General features: G+C 48.1%; 1 protein-coding gene across 1 annotated transcript in view; it reads left to right on the top strand.

The window, feature by feature from the left end:
• Positions 1–18166, top strand: part of WIPI1 (WD repeat domain, phosphoinositide interacting 1) — a 42396-nt gene that overhangs the window by 2970 nt on the left and 21260 nt on the right. The window contains exons 2-4 of the mRNA XM_044982348.1: positions 835–917; positions 3381–3550; positions 8383–8479. Of these exons, the coding sequence (XP_044838283.1) occupies positions 835–917; positions 3381–3550; positions 8383–8479 (350 nt within the window). The remainder of the gene's footprint in view (positions 1–834; positions 918–3380; positions 3551–8382; positions 8480–18166) is intronic.

Below are 18166 nucleotides of genomic sequence, written 5' to 3'. Positions count from 1 at the left end.
AAATACTTCACTGTTCTCCCTTGGTCTCTGATGTTCTAAACTGGTTGCTGATTTAAACTTAGATGTTGACAGTGACCTTAGCCAAGATCTGGCTAGAGCAAGTCTGCAGGGAAAGAATAAGCCAGCACTTTGCGCACATATTCTTCTACATACACTGGTGCTTCATTATCTTTCTGGGTGTCCTGGAGGCAGCAATCAAACCAGCGAGTCCTACCCAGCCTCCCAAAACTCCAGTATTTCTAGACAGACATTTAAAGACAGTCTCTCATCTTAGATGCATTGGAGTCAGAGAAAGGTCTTGCTTCTGCTGGCTAGAAGTCTTTATTGGTAGCCTAACAAGTGTATTATTCTCTTTCCCTTCCCCTAGCAGGCTTTGGAGATTTTTCTATGTATGGAAGTTCCCACACAGCTTTAGTAATGATGCTCAAGTTAATATAGTTGATAGTCATTAACTTATCAAGGAAGTTAGTAGGGACTTCAGTTTAAAAGCCAGATGGCAGGATATGGCCCCAGTGTACTTCAGTTTTTTCCTGCTGTGAAACAGGACTATTGAACCCTCTCAAGGTATTCTGCAGTTTAATTAACATTTGTAAAGCTATCAGCCTCACCTGCAAATTGCTATTAAGGCACCTGTTGTATGCACCCAACAGTCAGATAAAAACCCTACTACTGGGGTGGACAGTTATATCTGCTTTGGGTTGAAATTTGCATATATGACCAGGGGAGTGGCTCCCTGTAAATGCTGCATTGTATTAGGATCTACTAATTTTTCTATGACACTCAGTGGTTTCAAGGTTAGAGCAATACACTATAAACACATTTTGTCTCTTGCAGCTCCCTGGCAATCGGAACCAAAACTGGATACAGGCTTTTCTCCCTAAGTTCTGTGGAACAGTTGGACCAAGTCCATGCAAACAGTAAGTCTGTTTTATCTTGATGCAGCAGAATATTGGATGATGGTAGGCTTTAGTTTTTATTACTGCACTTGTGATCTGTCTCAAAGGAGCAATTCCATTTGGTTAGCTTTCCTACTATTGCACAGATGGCATCTGCCTCTACTGTATCCTCATTGGAGTAGAGCTGTGCTAGTTACACCTGTGTTTAAAGGGACATTGTCAGGTTAAAAAAAAAAAAGTCAATTGGAAATACATTCTTACCCATATTACTAATACCATTGTAGATTATTAGACCTGAGCATTTAAGAGCCGATTCACTTTTCACCATTAGGTTGTGAGTTCACGCTTTCCAGTGTTCAGACTGAATGAAGTGCAGACACTAGTCAGTCTTGCTTTCTGGTAGTTTCATATCTCAGTTCCTATAGGTTAGCTCAGTACAACTGTTGTTTGAGTTGCAGACACAAGACGACTTAAATGCAGATACTTCCTTTAGGATCAGTAAGTTTTAGACACAAAACTTCAGCCGTCTACCTGAATTTGATATTAAGAATAAGGGTATGCTACCAGGATTTCTCTTTTAGGGACCCATCTTATTTATATGGAGATATACCGATCTCATAGAGCTGGAAGGGACCTTGAAAGGTCATCGAGTCCAGTCCCCTGCCTTCACAGCAGGACCAAGTACCATCCTTGACAGATTTTTGCCCCAGATCCCTAAGTGGCCCCCTCAAGGATTGAACTCACAACCCTGGGTTTAGCAGGCTAATGCTCAAACCACTGAGCTATTCCTATCTGTAAGGGGCTCAACTCTGTTGAGCAGTTTTTTTGTTGCCAAACGGTATATAATGCAGTTTTGTTTGCTGAGATCAGACTGCATTATAGGTTAGATTTAAAAATGCTCTAACCTAGATGCTCTGCTAAAGCCCTTTAACCTTGTTAGAACACAATTTAGCCCTATGCATACTGATGTGCCAAATAGATCAGCCAACTTGGTTTAAGACCTTGAAGTCCTGCATAGGCCACCCAAGGCCCTATGTCAGATTATACTATTTTGTCAACCAGATTGGGGGCCAGCTCCTAGAAACATGGTAGTCCCAACAGATAGAGCGACATTTCAGTCTCACAGCATAGCTGGAACCGCACAGTGTTCCTGAAACAGGCTATAATCTTGGATTTCTGCAGCATTCAGGGACACAGTTTGGTTCCACTAACACTGGCAGCTGGAAGAGTGTTCTAATAGCATCACAGACTACACTGTTGTAACAGGGTCCCCCAAACGGAATAAGTGACAATGTACAAGAGACCTTAGAGAACAGGCTGGCTTGCCTACTTTAGGGGGACAATCCTGATCCACGCTAGTTAGAGAGCCCATACTAGAACCTTGCTATCTCCAGAGTTGCCTGTTGTTTTTACACCCCACTTAAAATACTGTAATCCAGCTCAAGCACAAGAATAGCCTTTAAACAAGATTGGAGCTAGCATAGGCCTGCCCTCAGTGTGGGTCAGTGCAGGGATCAGGTAGAATATTCGCTGCCTGCAGCTAGAGTGAAAAAGGAAGAACTTCTCCCAGGTTATCTGGGTGTAATGGGGAGGAGGGGTTGTGGTAGTAAGAGAAAGAGCCCTATATATCAGGGGTTCTCAAACTTGGGGTCAGGACCCCTCAGGGGGTCACGAGGTTATTACATGGGGGGTCACGAGCTGTTGGCCTCCACCCCAAACCCTGCTTTGCCGCCAGCATTTATAATGATGTTAAAGATATAAAAAAAGTGTTTTTAATTTATAAGAGGGGGGGTGTCGCACTCAGAGGCTTGCTATGCGAAAGGGGTCACCAGTACAAACGTTTGAGAACCGTTGCTCTGTATTTACAGGAAGTCAGCCAAAGTACCATGATGGCTCATGGCCACTGGGGGGTTGGGGAGGAAGAGAATATCCTATGTCTTATCTTCCTTTAGGCCGTCCCTTTCCTCGGGGAGCCCAGAACAGTGCAGCATGTACTTACAGGAAATAAGACTGTGCCCTGCTTGTCCCCTGCCTCAGGGAGTCCTGATCTGTCTGCTCACAGATTCATCTCTTCCCCTGTAAGGAGCTTCTCTAGCTCCCTCCCAGGACATGTATTTCCCTGGATTAAGGTAAACACCTGGGAGGCAGGCCTCATTCCCCTCTATATCTTGTTCCCTCCTGATTAACTACAGCTGGAGGGCCCAAGAGAGGCTAGTGATTGGTGGCAGGTATTGCAGGCACTAAGTTCCTGTCTCCAAAGGAAAGACCAATCAACCCTTTCCTGTCTGGGCCCAGTGCACCCCCCAGCAGAAGGCCTAGCTGCAGCCATGCCAAGGAAGGGTAATCGTTAATAAAAGCAGAACTGCCATGAGTAAGCACTAAACCCTTCAGCTCCTGAGCTAGGCACAATGCATGGCGGATTTAACTCTTAAAGAGCCAGACCCAAGATGAAAGTAGCCTTCTCACTGTCTTTTGGCTGAGCAGATGAAATCCCGGATATTTACATCGTGGAGCGCCTCTTCTCCAGCAGCCTGGTGGTCGTGGTGAGTCACACCAAGCCTCGGCAAATGAACGTCTATCACTTCAAAAAAGGGACGGAGATCTGCAACTATAGCTATTCCAGCAACATCCTGTCCATCCGGCTGAATCGGCAGGTAAGGGCATCAATTACTTGTGCATTAATAGTCGATAATAGTCAACCAAGTCTAAACGCAATAGGCTCGACTCTGCCACCCGTCGCTCTCGTTCTCGCTCCATTGACTTCTGGGAGGTTCTTCCTTTTCCTTTAGCCTTACACTCTCCTCTGTGCAAAAAGGAGAGGTCAGAGAGGCATTTTCACACCCACTGGTACCCACAGGTGATCTACGTCTTGAACTACTTTCGCCCTTAGACTCTGTCACTCAGTTACATCCACCTAACAACACATAACTTGCATCCCCTCTGAATACGACTCAGGCATGTCCCTTAGTGAAAAGTATGTTTTAAATACATTCCTTCCCACATTTCCTTACAGTAACTCCGTGGGATGGGGATGCTAGGTCCCAGCAAAATGTTGCTGGTGAGCTTTGAATTGGAAGATGATAAATTAGCAGTAAACAGTTAAACAAAGCTGTTCTGATTCAACAAAATCGCATGCTCCAAAGGCATGTAAACTTTTTTTCCTACCACATCTTCTCCCTGAATGTCATGCTCTGGCTTCTGACCTACTGTGGCATCTTTGTCACAGATAATATAGTCAAAGTTAATAACACAACCCTGAGTGTAATTTGAACTATGAGGCTTCACCTAAAGGCTAATGTCTCAAATAGCATCCATCAGCAGCTCATAGCCTCGCTGTGGTTTTAAAGGTATAGCTCGTACCTGAGTCATGCTGAGGAAAGCTTTGAATGTCCTGCTGCACTTATCCTGTATCCTAGCAGCTCTCTGTTGTTATTTTTTAGGATGTAAAGTTTTTTTTCCATAATCTCTTCCAAAATACATTATAGGTTATAAAGAGTGTATATTACAATACAAAAATAAACAGACTGTATAATTGTATATAATCAACCGTTTCTAGGTTAGCAATAGTGAAATCTGCAGTAAGCATCTCCAACAGGCAAGCCCTGTCTTGAGTTTCCATTAAAGTTTTGTTTGATCACGGGCTCCCTATAGCTTGTGCTATACTGTAATTAACTTTGTGCTAAATTAATTTCTTCACTGAAATGTATGGTGGCAGGTAAGAGTAGCTGGTAAACTCATCCCTTCCTTTGGAGTTCTGATTTATGTATTGCAAATGTCAGTGTGGTTCTAGGAGCTCAGTGTTCATTTTGGTGGCGCTCACTCCCCTGTGCAGTCTCATGGGCCAGACGTCTGACATGGAAAGGAAGGATGGTACAGTGGTTAGGGCACTAGCTTGGGACTTGGCAGACCCAGGTTCATCGCTGTGTGACCTTGGGCAAGTCACTTGGTCTCCCTGTGCCTTAGTCTCCTAGCTGTAAATTGAGCGTAATGGCACTGTCCTGTCTCCCGGGGGGTTATGAGGATAAATACATTAAAGACTGAGGTGCTCAGACACCATAGATAGATGGTGTAAATGTCTGAGGGAAGATTCTAGTGATAAGGTCACTGTCCTGAGAAGCTAATGCTCTAGCCCAGGTGGATGCAATACAAAATGGTTATGACCCAGCACTGGAGAACAGACCGTACCAGGTCAGCACAGGAGAAATGAGCAAAAGAGAGTTTTGAAGGCACAGGAGGGTACTTGTCACATGGGATGAGCGCTCTTCCATACCTAGGGAATGATAACGCACACCCTCTCATGCTTGCCATGGGGCATAACTGTTTATTTCACATCAGCTGTCATTAAAATGTGTATACAGTGTAGCCATGCTGGTTCCAGATATTAGGGAGACAAGGTGGTCTTTTCTATTGGACCAACTTCTGTTGATGAGAGAGACAAACTTTTGAGCTTACACAGAGCTCTTCAAAGAGCTTGTCTTTGAAAGCTTGGCTCTCTCACCAAGAGAAGTTGGTCCATTAAAAGATATTACCTCCCCCACCTTGTCTCCTAAAAATGTGTGAAGCAGATTCATCTAGAGTGTTTGCAGGATGCTATGTGACAGAATCGCTGGCTTACCCAAATATCTGAGAGCTCGTGCACAAAAATGTCTCTAAATACTGGAGACAAGGTGGCCCAGCTCCCTCAATATGAATGCATTTTGTTTCCGTGCATTACAGCATGAAATCAGTACAACCTGGGCCAAATTTATCTGTGGTGTAGCTCTGACTTCAGGGGACTAATCTAGCCCCTCTTGCGAGTTAATCTGCTGGAGATCAGGTTATGCATTCTCTGTGTTATTCTGAACACCCTTGTCTTGGACCTGAGTATGGAAACCATACTGCACTGGAGAAAGTCCATCGTAGTGTAAAACCCATCCAAGTGAGAGAATCACTGTCAGCCGTGGACGTTTAAATAAGAACAGAGCTCTTTGGGCAAACAGTTTTGTCTTTTGATTTGATCTCTTAGTGGAAAATCTTTGTTATTCAAACTGAAGAATTCATTTGAATTAGACTCTCAGTTGCTGTTGATTCATGGAAACACTTTATTTCCAGCCCTGTTATTACTTGCACATGGTGAAAAACAAGATTTTTTTTTAATGCTGGAGCAGGGTTTTGTGCTTTTGACCAGTGAGAAGGAGTGTTTGTATTTTAATGAAAATTCCCTGTGTTTTCCTTGGATCTCTTCTTGGCTGCAGTCCTGCTGCCGAATCCTTTTGATGTACTTAGCAGAAGGACACTCGTTCCTTCTCAGGGTGCAGGTCAAGATAACGACTCTGTTTGTTGGTATCTAAATGAAGGCATAGAGGAAAGTGCCACGGAGCAGTAAGCAACAGAAGTGATGCATTGTACGTAATGTACGTTGTATTGATGATAGTTCCGTCTCCCTCAGCCCAGGAATTGCTACACACAGTTCTAGGGCACCGTCCCCCAGCACCTGAGCAAGAAGTGCAAACGCCTCCTCTAGCTCCTCATCCATTTCAGCTGCTCAAACCTGCCCTCCTTGGGCCCAACTCTCCATGACCCGCCCCTTGTGCAGTGCTTTACACCAGTGCAAAGTGAGGGGCAAACACGCCCGGTCTCATCTGGTTGCATTTGATGCTGGTGGTGTCTGCTCAAGGGGCAGGGCAATGGAGAATTAGGCCTTTTGTCTGAAACTCTCCCTCCCTGCTCCCGCCACTCACCTGGTATCTGCCTTCCTAGGATCTTGTTCCTCTTGGTGCAGGAAATTTCTTGTCCACAGCTCCTGTCACCTGGAACAGCGTTGTTGTATTTCTGCCCCTCGGACACTCCCATCTCACATCTGAACCCCCACCCCCCCATACACCTTTCTCCCTCTGCTTCTCTCTACCTGTATATCAACAGCATTGTATTGTAGAACTCTGTGAAGCCTTGAGACGCCTTTGCATACCATACACTTAACACACTTCATTTTCAAGTCTCCGTTATAAAGTTGAGGGTTGTTCTTTTGGAAAGTGCCATTGAAATTATGCTAAATGTAAACCTCCCTGGAAATCCTAAATGGTTTTGGGAAACAAAGCATTGGCTGCGGTGGTTAACAAAAATAGAAGCTTCTCTTATAAGAAGGCTTTGATTTCAAGTAGCATTGGTTGAGCCTGTAGTTACACGCCGAGGCCAAAGTTTTCAAATGTAGGTGTCTAAAGTGAGTCACTAAGATCCAGATGTAGACCTTAAATACGTGGCCTGATGGCCAAAGGGATGGAAGCACCTGTAGTTGCAGACACCCAAGTCTGAAGGTTCTGGCCTCGCCTTTTAGTGCCAGATTTTCAGGGGGGCTAAGCAGCTGCCATTTCTCTTGATGCTGGGGGGAGCTGCAGGTGCTCAGTGCTTCTGAAAATATGCCCTCAGCTGCCCAGAGCTCCCTCTCTGTTACTCATCCGTGCATAATACATTGGTGGCAAATGTCAGATTACAGTGCCACTGTTTTGAGGCACAGTGATGAGTGATTAGGGCCCTAATGTTAACATCATGACAGCATTAGACATGGCTTTGGGGAATTCATGTGTTCCTGGCAATGAGTGTTGGGAGTGGTTTCAGGCTAGGTGGGTGAGTGGAAGAACAGCACAATCAGATGGAGATGGTGCAGATCACATTAGCCATCATACCCTATCCTACTGCCAAGATAAAGTGTTCCACCTGAGCAAATCAGCCTCTCTGTAATGTGTGTCTCCTAGTCAGAACTTGAATGCAGTTGGCTATGCCATAGACAGCCACGGAGATAGATTCCTGCTCCCTGATTCCAAGTTAAAAGGCACCCATGAGTGACAGGTGCTTCTTTTGGAAGCGGTGGGACCCTCATCACTTGGATGTTTTCAGCTAGATTGGACAAAGTTAGAGCGAGTGTAGTGTAGGGAGCAATGCCACGCTGCAGAGGAAATAGACTAGAAGGGATCTAACAGCCTCTACCCCCTCCGTTTTTTATGATTGTAAAGTGTCCTGCTGCTAAAGAAGCCACGAAGAGAGAAATGTTAAAAGGAAAAGCCTGGCTGGGGTGGGGAAGGAATGAAACTCTGTGGTATTATGAGACCATCTTCATGCCCACAGTTAAGGCTGCACCGAGAGAATCCCTAGCGTTCACAGAGCACTTTACATTTGCAAGTGCTCTTTAAAATCAACTCTCTCGTAAAGTCAAGGCAAAAAAGATTGGGGGTCTAATCCTGGTTCCAAATGCAGGCAGTTCTTTGCAGTCATGTGGTGCAAAACTGAAGGCTTCTCAATTGCAAGGGATTTGAGAGGAAGATCTGTGCCTCTTTGATCCATTTTGGAGTTCAGCGATGCCTGGTAACTCTCCCTGATTGCAAGGGCCTGAACGAAAGTGTGAACTCCGCTGTGAAAGACAAATGTAACTGGCACCTGCTGACATGTTTTATGTGTGTAGGGGGAGGGTTAACAAGTTGTGGTTGTGTACCTGTCAACTGTGTTGTTGCAGAGGCTGATTGTTTGCCTGGAGGAGTCAATTTATATTCATAACATTAAGGACATGAAGCTTTTGAAGACAATCCTGGATACCCCTCCGAATACAACAGGTAAGCAAAGGAGATCGGATCAAAGGAAACTAATGACGAGCTGGGTGTTCTGCAGAGAGCTCCGCAGATTTGAAACTTCGCTGTAAGAATTTAAATCAAGCCAGTGTCGGCATTCTTACTAACACATTTAGTTTAGTGTTGAGAATTCAGAAATGCACTGAAGAGAGTAAATATCACCAGTGACCTGTACGTGTGAGAGGAGCCTTGTCCCAGCAATGCAGAGCTGGGGGAGCGGGAACCAGGAGTGGAGAGGGTGCACAGCTGAATGGGTGAACCGCACCAAATTACAAGGAAATAACTCCATTGAAGGACTCTGGCAACACTGCTAGGACTCAGTCTAACTGCATTTATCTCAGTGCAACACCCTTGTTGTAGATTGTATAATACATGGCTGCCTTTAAATTCCCAAACATGGGTTGGCTACGATTGACACTCTGACATGAGTTATGGTAAAAGGAAGGAGATTTTGTTCTCTGAGTATTAGGTTTTTAGCTGAGGACCTTGGAGGTACAGCATCCAGGATGCATGTATAACTGACACGTCTGACTGCTCTAACCCCTAAATCTACACCGGCCTACACCAAAATCTCTTCCAGAGCTGGCCTCCAGCAGGCAACGTTCTGTCTCAAGCAACCACTTAAAAATATCCCTAAAATTCCTAGTATAATTGAATTCAGCCATACAGTCAGGTGGCCCTGACACTCTCCTCTCCCACATCTTAACCTTCCTGGAATTTGCCTTTATTTTTAGATAAAGTAACAGTCTTAAGGCAAGACCATACTTATACTTCACCCCATGAGATCCTTCCTGAATGGGAAGATTAGAATTTCTCCCTTCAGGACTCCCTGCTCTTTCTTCTAGCTGTCTTACTTCAGAGATGCTCCCAGCCTTTTGTGTTCCTGTGCAAATGAGACCCAGCTGCTTTTGCTGACAGAGTGAGTCAGCAGAATAGCTCTGCACCTCCACACAGGGTCCTGTAGCTTGACACTTGATTATAGACTTCTAGTTAGATCATGGCCCAGGCCAGTGTAGACCCTAACAGAGGCCTGTGACAGCCCAGGAGGTGTTTACTATGGTGGAAAGTCCTCGCAACTACTCCTCTGCCAGGGACCTGCATGGGGCCAGCCCCAAAAGTGTACAGTGCTGGGCGGGGAGTGGCCAGTATGTCTAGGTACTGCACTAATTCAGTTCATCTCTCTGAGCAGCCTCTGCCAGAAGAGCTCCTGTGGAGCCTGGCCACAACTTAACGCTGTTCCTTGCCCGTGGCAACCTCAAGGGAGGGTAGGCAGCAGCAGAACCCACCTGGCTTCCCTCAGCTGAATCCCCTCCTGTCCTCCTTAGGGGAAATCCTGCTCTACATCCACTAGCCAACTATTTATTTTGGTGGTGGGAGGATAGTCTGCAGTGGCTGCTTACGGTGGGTTCCTCTGTACACTGTTCTGATGTCACAGCCATGGATTGTGGCATCTCTCATTGTAGAGTCACTGATGCAATTCATCTCTGTGGAATGAATGCCGGGCTCCTTGGCTTTCCAGGGACACAGCGCCTGGCCCTCCAGAGTGACCTACTTCAGTCCCTTCACAGATGGTCTCTTGCTGAGGATTAAATATACTAAAGATTCACATATAATTTAATGATATTAAAAAAAAAAAATCCCCCAGGGGACACAAACACCCAGGCATGCCGCTGTTCTCTAGTAGCCGGAAAGGGTCATCGTTGTGTTTCAAAAGCAACAGCACGTGATGATAACATGGATTATCTGAGATGCCAGGGCAGTCAGTCAGTATATTGATGAAGGCATCAAGAGGGGGTTTGCCGCATACAGCAAACCATACACAGCCAGTGCAGGACCGCCCGGGGGGGGAGGGGCAAGAGGGGCAATTTGCCCCGGGCCCCACAGGGGCCCACGCCAGAGTTTTTTGGGGCCCCTGGAGCGGGGTCCTTTACTCGCTCCAGAGGCCCCCGCCACCGAAGACCCCAGGCCCCCTGAATCCTCTGGGTGGCCCTGAGCCAGTGTCCTTGAGTCGGAGGGGAAATGCTCTCAATAACTCTCTCCACAAACTCACTGTAACCAAGTGTTGGCGAAACAACGTTTCCTGTCATAGTTCCACAGAGAGGAAGGTTGCGTCTGATTAGTGTTGCCTTCTCAGTAACGTTTTGGCAGCTTCCTCAGCACAGGTAAATGCCCCGCGAGGGTGAGTCTGACTATGGTTTTCGTGTGCCTGAGGGAGCCACCCTTGGTCATTGGAGTGCCAACCGCACTTAGCGCACTGAGTGACGATCATCTCCCAAGAGCTTTGCAGGTTGCTAACAAGTCCTGTCTGGCCACCACTGCGAGGGAGGAGAGGGAATACAGCCCTGTTCTGCAGACGGCGGAAACTGGGGCAGGAAGGTTAATGAGTGAATCTGTGCGAGAGGCAGAAAACTGACTCCTGAGTTCACGGTGCTCAGATCCATTCGAAGGTTAAGATTGTGTCCGTGTGGAGTTGTAATTAGGCCAGTTGCATTTTTACCAGTGATGTCAGTTGCTCAGCTGTGGAATGGCTGCAGTACGGTTGTCGCATCGCAGACGGACCTGGACAGATGCTCAACAGTCAGTATGATTGGATAGCAAGAGTCAATTTATTTCTCTCCAGCATACATCTTTATACACTTGAAGCAGGCAAGCAAGCAATTGCTAATTGGTTAACAAAATACACACAAGCACTGCTACAACTTCATAGGATAACATTATCCTAGACAGCCTTCTAAATTTATTATCCTATTATGCCTGCTAGAGGGAAGTTAGCCAAGGCCAACTTCTCAAAACAAAACTCACAACCTAATTAACCCAACCTGAAAACCTAAACATCTCAGGCTTCCCACACTACCTCCTAAAAACCTAAACATCTTAGCTTCCCACACTACCAACTGCCAAGCTAGCAAAACATATTCCAACACCTCCCCCCTTAACTCAAAATCAAAACAAAAAAATTAGCAAAACAAATCCAGCTCATAATATCAAACTACAAGCTACACAAGCCAAAGCAAAGGGCAAATTAAAAACACCAGCTGCCTAACTAAACCGTAACAAAATCTTCCGCAGTGCCCTGCTCTCACCTATCACATTCTCCCTCCAGGTAATGCAAGTGGCCCAAGGGGCCAGGAGGGTCCTGCCAAGGTGCGTGCCACACAGCAACAGCGGCGGGCACACCCATAACAAAAATATAAAAGGCAGGCAACAAAAATACAAAGCATGCCTAACATTAACCCCTGTAACAAATGTGCAGCCCAGCCACGTAGCGACGACAGCCATGACCACAGCCAGAAATCTCCCTGGTGCTGGCGGATGCCCTCCGCTAGATGGCGCAAACGATCCAGATCTGCGTCGATGGCCGCACTTGCATCTGTAATATTGAAGCAGCACATACCCACAAAATCAGAACAGGGATGACCGTGTCGCAGCAATAAATAATCAATGGCTAAGCGGTTTTGCAAAACTCCTCGGCGAACTTCTCCCATCTCCTGGGTTAACAAGGCAAGAACAGTGGAGGTCAAATTCAAGGCCTTCGCCACAGTACAGGCAAGGTGTGCAACGGCATGGTAATTATGCACCACCAAACCAGGGAGGCCCACCAGGGTGAAAGTAAGGGCTGCTGCCTCTCGTTCTGAAAACAATGTAACATCTGCCTTACAGGTAGGGCTCAAGGGGATACTCTCCCGCCGTTGGCGAGGCCCTTTCACTATGGGATGGGGAAACAACAAAGGGGCCACACGGCCAATAGCACAGGGGCCACCTGAACTATTAGCTGGAACATAAGTAAAGGCTGTGCGGCCGCATAACAAAAACCACCCCAGGGGCAGCTTCATATGTCCATAGGCAAAGGATACATCCCTCTTATGGCGACAAACAAGCTCCATATTATCATGATTAACAGCTACATGCTTAGCATTAACAAAATTCATACACGTAATAGCAGCTGTCACATTAGCCAAACGAAACGAATACATGCTGGCATCTAACTTATCTAAAGTGGCTCCAGGGCCCAAAGCATACAACTCTGCATAAGGTATATCCCTGGGGATACGAAACAACCAAGTGTGCTGCTGCAGCACCTCCAATTCAGTACACACACCCACAAAGCAGGTTTCCATAACAGCCCCCACTGCAGAAACATGGGGCAAGCAAAAGGCCGTAGTATTTATGGCACTCTGCGCCAAAGTCAGCCAGGCATTTACTGGGGGTATAAGATCATACGTGGCGCCTCCCCTCACAAGGAGCGCCAAAACAAGCAACAGAGCAAAACCAGGTGAGGCTGACTCTCCGCATCCAGCAGAATAGGAGCCCAAACCAGGGGCACGGAGACTTGTGGGACGCGTTGGAGCACGGGCCATGCTGCACTGCCCGGAGCGCACGTCTCCAAACCTATGGGCAACAAAAGGGTACAAAACAATTAATATGCAATCACACAGAATCAAAAAAGGCGGGCAAAAATCCTGGCGTGGCCAGCGAGCAATTATTCTCCAGGGGCTCCGGTTCCTCGGCGTCTGGGCGCGTCTCGTGTGGCTCTTCCGTATCTGTCTGTTGTTGCGCCCGAGGTTGCAGCCAAGGTCGGACCCATTTCGCCGGTATCCACCTAGGACCTGCGTCAGTGGCAACACAAGCATAACCCCTCCCCCACGTTAGCAAGTCAACTGGTCCTTTCCAAACTTGCTGCTGATAATCAAACCATTTAACCGAGGGTCGTGGGCTTGTACCCTGCTCGTCCCCGGTTATCCCGCCAACATGTTTAATCGCGGGGGGTACTTGGCTGTCTTTCCCAGGCTGTAGCCAATTGAGCACATAAAGAGCTTTCAGCAACCGAGCGGCAGGCGTCTTGTCCAGAGCGTCTGCCCTTTCACTCCGAATGCCCCCCTTCTGTCTCAAAAGAAGCGCCTTTAAGGATGCGTGGGCACGCTCAATAATAGCTTGTCCAGTAGAATTGCCAGGAACACCGGTAGAATGCTGCACACCCCATTGCGAAAGAAACTGGGCAGTGCGATGCGAAACATAACCTCCGCCATTATCAGTCTTGATGAGCGCAGGAACTCCCATAACAGCAAAACAGGCTTGCCAATGCTTAATCACATCGCGGGAGCTGGTAGAGGTTAATGCTGTTGCCCAAATAAAACCAGAAAAGGTATCAATGGTAACATGAAGATTGCGCAAGGTGCCAAACTCAGCAAACGTGGTAACATCAGTCTGCCAAATTTGAAGGGACAAAAGGCCACGGGGATTAACACCAGAAACAAGGGGCAACACATGTTGTTGACAGTCAGGGCAGGAGGCCACAATAGCGCGAGCATCGGTAATAGAAATCGCAAACTGGCGTGCCAAAGCACGAGCAGACTGGTGAAAAAATTCATGAGAGACCCGTGCCTGAGCAAAGGAGTTTGGAACTTGGGCAGCGCCAACCAAATGGTCAATCAGGGCATTGCCTTCGGCAAGACCATCCTGCAGTCCCGAATGGCTCCTAATATGCATAACAAAATAAGGGCACCGGCGAGCATTCAGCAAATGCCAAAGCTGAAAAAGAGCAGTCCACAAAACGGAATTCGTGACTCGGCCCAACAAGGACCGTTCCAAACGACGAAGCACACCCACAGCATACAGGGAATCACTAACAATGTTCAATGGAGTATCGGGCCACTTTTCAAAGGTTCGAACAATAGCACGAAGCTCCAAAACCTGCAAGGAGCCATCAGCAAGAACAAACTCATGGTGCCAGCGGTCGTCAGCAAACCAAAGAAGTCCCGCACGCTGAGCACTACCGCTGGCGTCTGTAAAAACGGTGAGGCCAGCAACAGGACTGGATCGTAACATCAGAGCTTTCTCCAAGGGCAGCATAGTGGCAAAAAACCGATGTGGGGGAAAATGGCTACTAAACTGACCGGCATAATCCATGGTGGCAAGTACAAAGGAAAAATGAGTAGTAAGCAACTGAGTCACGGTAGCATCATCAAAGGGCAAATAAATCATGTGCGGATCCATGCCCGCAATGGCTAACAAACGCTGTCGGGCCACTCGAATGAGATGAGCGACTGCATCAAGTCGCGTGGTCACAGTTGTAGCATAATGCGAAGGCGGAAAAACCCACTCAATGCCCACAAGTGGATCTAAAAGGGCTTCATGCCACTGGAAAAGTAGGGCCGTCAGGGAAACATCCGTAGAAAAAATGGCCAAACAAACAGGTAAATCCGGATAAATGCGTCCGGAGTACCGTGTGGCTAACTTATTCGCAATGGTTTGCAGGGCAACATGATGTTCAGCTTGAAGAGAGCGAGGCTCATCCGGGGCACGACCACCCTTGAGCAATGAAATAAAGGGTGCAAGATCCTCATTTGTAATACCACAGAGACCGCGAATCCACTGCAGGTCACCCACAAAACGTTGCACATCATGTAAATTACGAATATCCAATTGAATGGTTAAGTTCTGTGGCCGCACAATCGAATCGGTTATCTCCATGCCAAGATACCGATACGGGGCTTGCTGTTGAATCTTTTCTGGGGCAATAACCAAACCAGCCTTTTGCAACACAGAATCAATCTCAGCAATGGCTGCTTCCATGGGAAGGTGGGCACTGGTAAACAACAAATCATCCATGTAATGATAAATAATCCAGTCAGGATGTGCCGCTCGCAGGGGCGCTATGGCCCAAGCAACATACAACTGACAAATGGTAGGAGAATTTTTCATACCTTGTGGCAGAACAGTCCATTGATACCGTTTAACAGGTTCCGCCTTATTGACAGAAGGCACGGAAAAGGCAAACTTCTCTCGGTCCGCAGGATGCAAAGCAATGGTAAAAAAGCAATCCTTAAGATCAATAACAAGCAAGGGCCATCCATGCGGAAGCATAGTAGGTGTGGGCAGCCCAGGTTGGAGGGCGCCCATGTCCTTCATCACAGCATTAACAGCGCGTAGATCTTGCAACAAACGCCAGCGCCCAGATTTTTTGGGTATGGTAAAAATAGGGGTATTCCAGGGGCTAAGGGAAGGTTCAAGATGACCCTTAGCCAGTTGGTCTTGCACAAGTTCATGTACTCGGGCGAGCTTGTCTTTGTGCAGCGGCCACTGAGCGACCCAGACCGGTGTGGTGGTTGTCCATTCCAGCTGTAGGATCGGCCGCCCCTCAATGGCCGCTAGGCAAAAGGTGAATTCTGCAGCACAACGCCCCACTGACTTAAACAATCTCGACCTAACAGCCAGATCGGAGCCTGCATCACGTAAGGACGAACCTTCGCGCTCGTGGCCGGATCTTCCACATCAACAATGGTAATAAAATCCACACTAATGCGAGTCAACTGAGTCCCGCCAATCCCGCTCACAGGCGTGGCGGCATCCCGCAAAGGCCAAGACTCCGGCCAAGATCGAGAGGGGATTATAGTCACATCGGCCCCCGTGTCCAAGAGGGCTTCATGAACAATCTGTCGCCCATCGGACCCCTGGAGGCGAACAGTTCGAATGGGCTTACGCGGAGTAACTTCCATGGCAAAGGCAATTTGGGGAGGTCCGGTAGATCCAAACCCCCGAGACCCACGGTCAATCTGGGTCGTCCTGGGCACACATCCCTTAAAAGGTATCAACTGAGCCAAACGTGTGCCAGCGGTAATGGTTATAGGGGGACAAAGGGCACGTACCATAATTCCAATATTTCCCGTATAGTCAGCATCAATAAGGCCAGGCAAAACAAAAATACCTTGTTTTGATGTCGACGAGCGGCCGATCAAAAGGGCACTCAGTCCAAATCCTAAGGGGCCGTCAGTATTAGAAGGAAGAACATGAACTTTGTCATCCTCTATGACTGTGTCTGTCGCTGTGGCCACATCCACTCCGGCACTGCCACGGGTTGCTCCGGTGAGGCGTTCCAGGCAGCCGGATTGGTGGCTGGAGGCATTTGTGTCGTCGCGCTCCTCCGAGGGGCGCTCTGCGGTCCGTTTCCCGGCAGCAGTGTTCCATCCTTTCTGCGGCGCGACCAACACTCAAAGGCGCGATGGCCAAACTTATCACATCGTGAACAAGCGCCGGTAGCGGCTTTCGGCGACACATCAGGGGGTCGCTGCCCACTTTGCACAGGGCAGTTCCGCCGGATATGTCCGGGCTTTCCACAACCAAAACAGAGGCCGCTTGACCGGGCTGGCCTTCTGGCCCCTCGCTTCCGCCCGATCAGAGGTTGTAATGCAACGGCCAGTGCAGTGGCATGTGCCTTAGCATGAATTGTAGCTTTATCCGTTTCTTCAAACATAGTAGCCCTGTTACACGCCTCAATCATTTCCATCAGGGTCGCAGTTTTTGGCAAGGTGGCTAGTATGCGGCGGCAAGTGGAGTTTGCATTCTGGGTGGCCAGATCAAGTCCAACTGCGGTTCTGGCCTCCGGCGTCAGATTGGGGGATCTATCAATAGCCTCTCGGAGGCGATCCAAAAAGGTGGCATAAGGTTCCAACGGGCCTTGTGTAATTTTAGCATATGGAGGGGCCGGCTTCCCCATCTGGGGCACCGCTTTAAGGGCAGCCAGAGCCAGTTCCTGTGATTGCTGCAGGATTCGGGGGTCAAGGCGGGCTTGCAGATGCGGGTCAACAAATCGGCCGGTCCCCAAAAACATATCAACGGTGGCTACACGCCGAACATCATCATCCGGTAAATCCAAATTGCGAACAAGGGCCAAATCAATTCTTTTAGCCCAATCATCTTTCCACAAAAGTCTCTGGGTAGGCGTAAGAAGCATATCAGCTAGCTTAATCGCATCATATGGACACATTGCCTGTGCGGTAAACACCTGTTCAATTATAGATTGTACATACGGATTATCTAGTCCATAAGCCATAATCGATTTCTGCGCCTCACGAATCAACTTCCAATCCAAAGGAGCCCACTGCCGACGGTTAGGATGTTGAGGGTCTGGTGTAAGCACTGGAAAAGCCTCAGGTGTCAAACCTTCAAGGATGGCTTCTTTTAAAACTCCATGCCAGCGCCGCACCGGATCCGGAGGGTCCCCAGTTGAAGGGTCCCCAGGGCCAGGCGGGGCGGAAGGGTTAGTCGGGTGAAAACACTCATGAAGATGCGAACGCGATGATCCAGGTGGAAAACCTTGCATTTGATCCAACTTATTATAAATGTCTTGTAGCTGTTGGCCCTGGCGCTCCATCTCCTTATAAAAGGCGTCAGACTGAGTAAATTGGGTAAACGTAGTCAAATCAGGGTATCTCTGCAATGTCTGTAATGGCACATGTTCCGTCCGAGCCCCCTCTGCTTCCCCGCAATCGTGACACCCCCAGACCCCGTGGACACGGCATGGCTTTGTGGGGGGTGCAGACGGCGAAGCTATCTCCATAGGCTCGGGCGTATCGGGGGGTAACGGAACCGTAGCAGGATCAATCACATCGGGGCCAAGGGCCACATTGGAGGGTAGTGGGTCCATAACAGAGGCAAAATCATCCAGGTCGGGAGCCAAAGGTATCACCGTGGGCTCGCCGCCGAAAAACTCCCGGGCTCCAACCGGCAACACAGAAGGCACTTCGGGCGGTGGGTGGAAAATCTCAGAAACAGCCGCCTGCACTCCTGCTTCGGCCGCGAGAGTCTCCACTATCTTCTTCGTTTTGTCCCATACTGGGCTCAAGGAGAAGGCTTCCTTATCGCCCTGAGCCACCGACTTCCAAAGCTCGGAGC

The sequence above is a fragment of the Mauremys mutica genome, chromosome 12, assembly GCF_020497125.1.
Source record: "Mauremys mutica isolate MM-2020 ecotype Southern chromosome 12, ASM2049712v1, whole genome shotgun sequence".
Classification (NCBI taxonomy): domain Eukaryota; kingdom Metazoa; phylum Chordata; order Testudines; family Geoemydidae; genus Mauremys; species Mauremys mutica.
The sequence above is the reverse complement of the archived record's forward strand: the minus strand, read 5'-3'. Positions and strand labels throughout refer to the sequence as shown.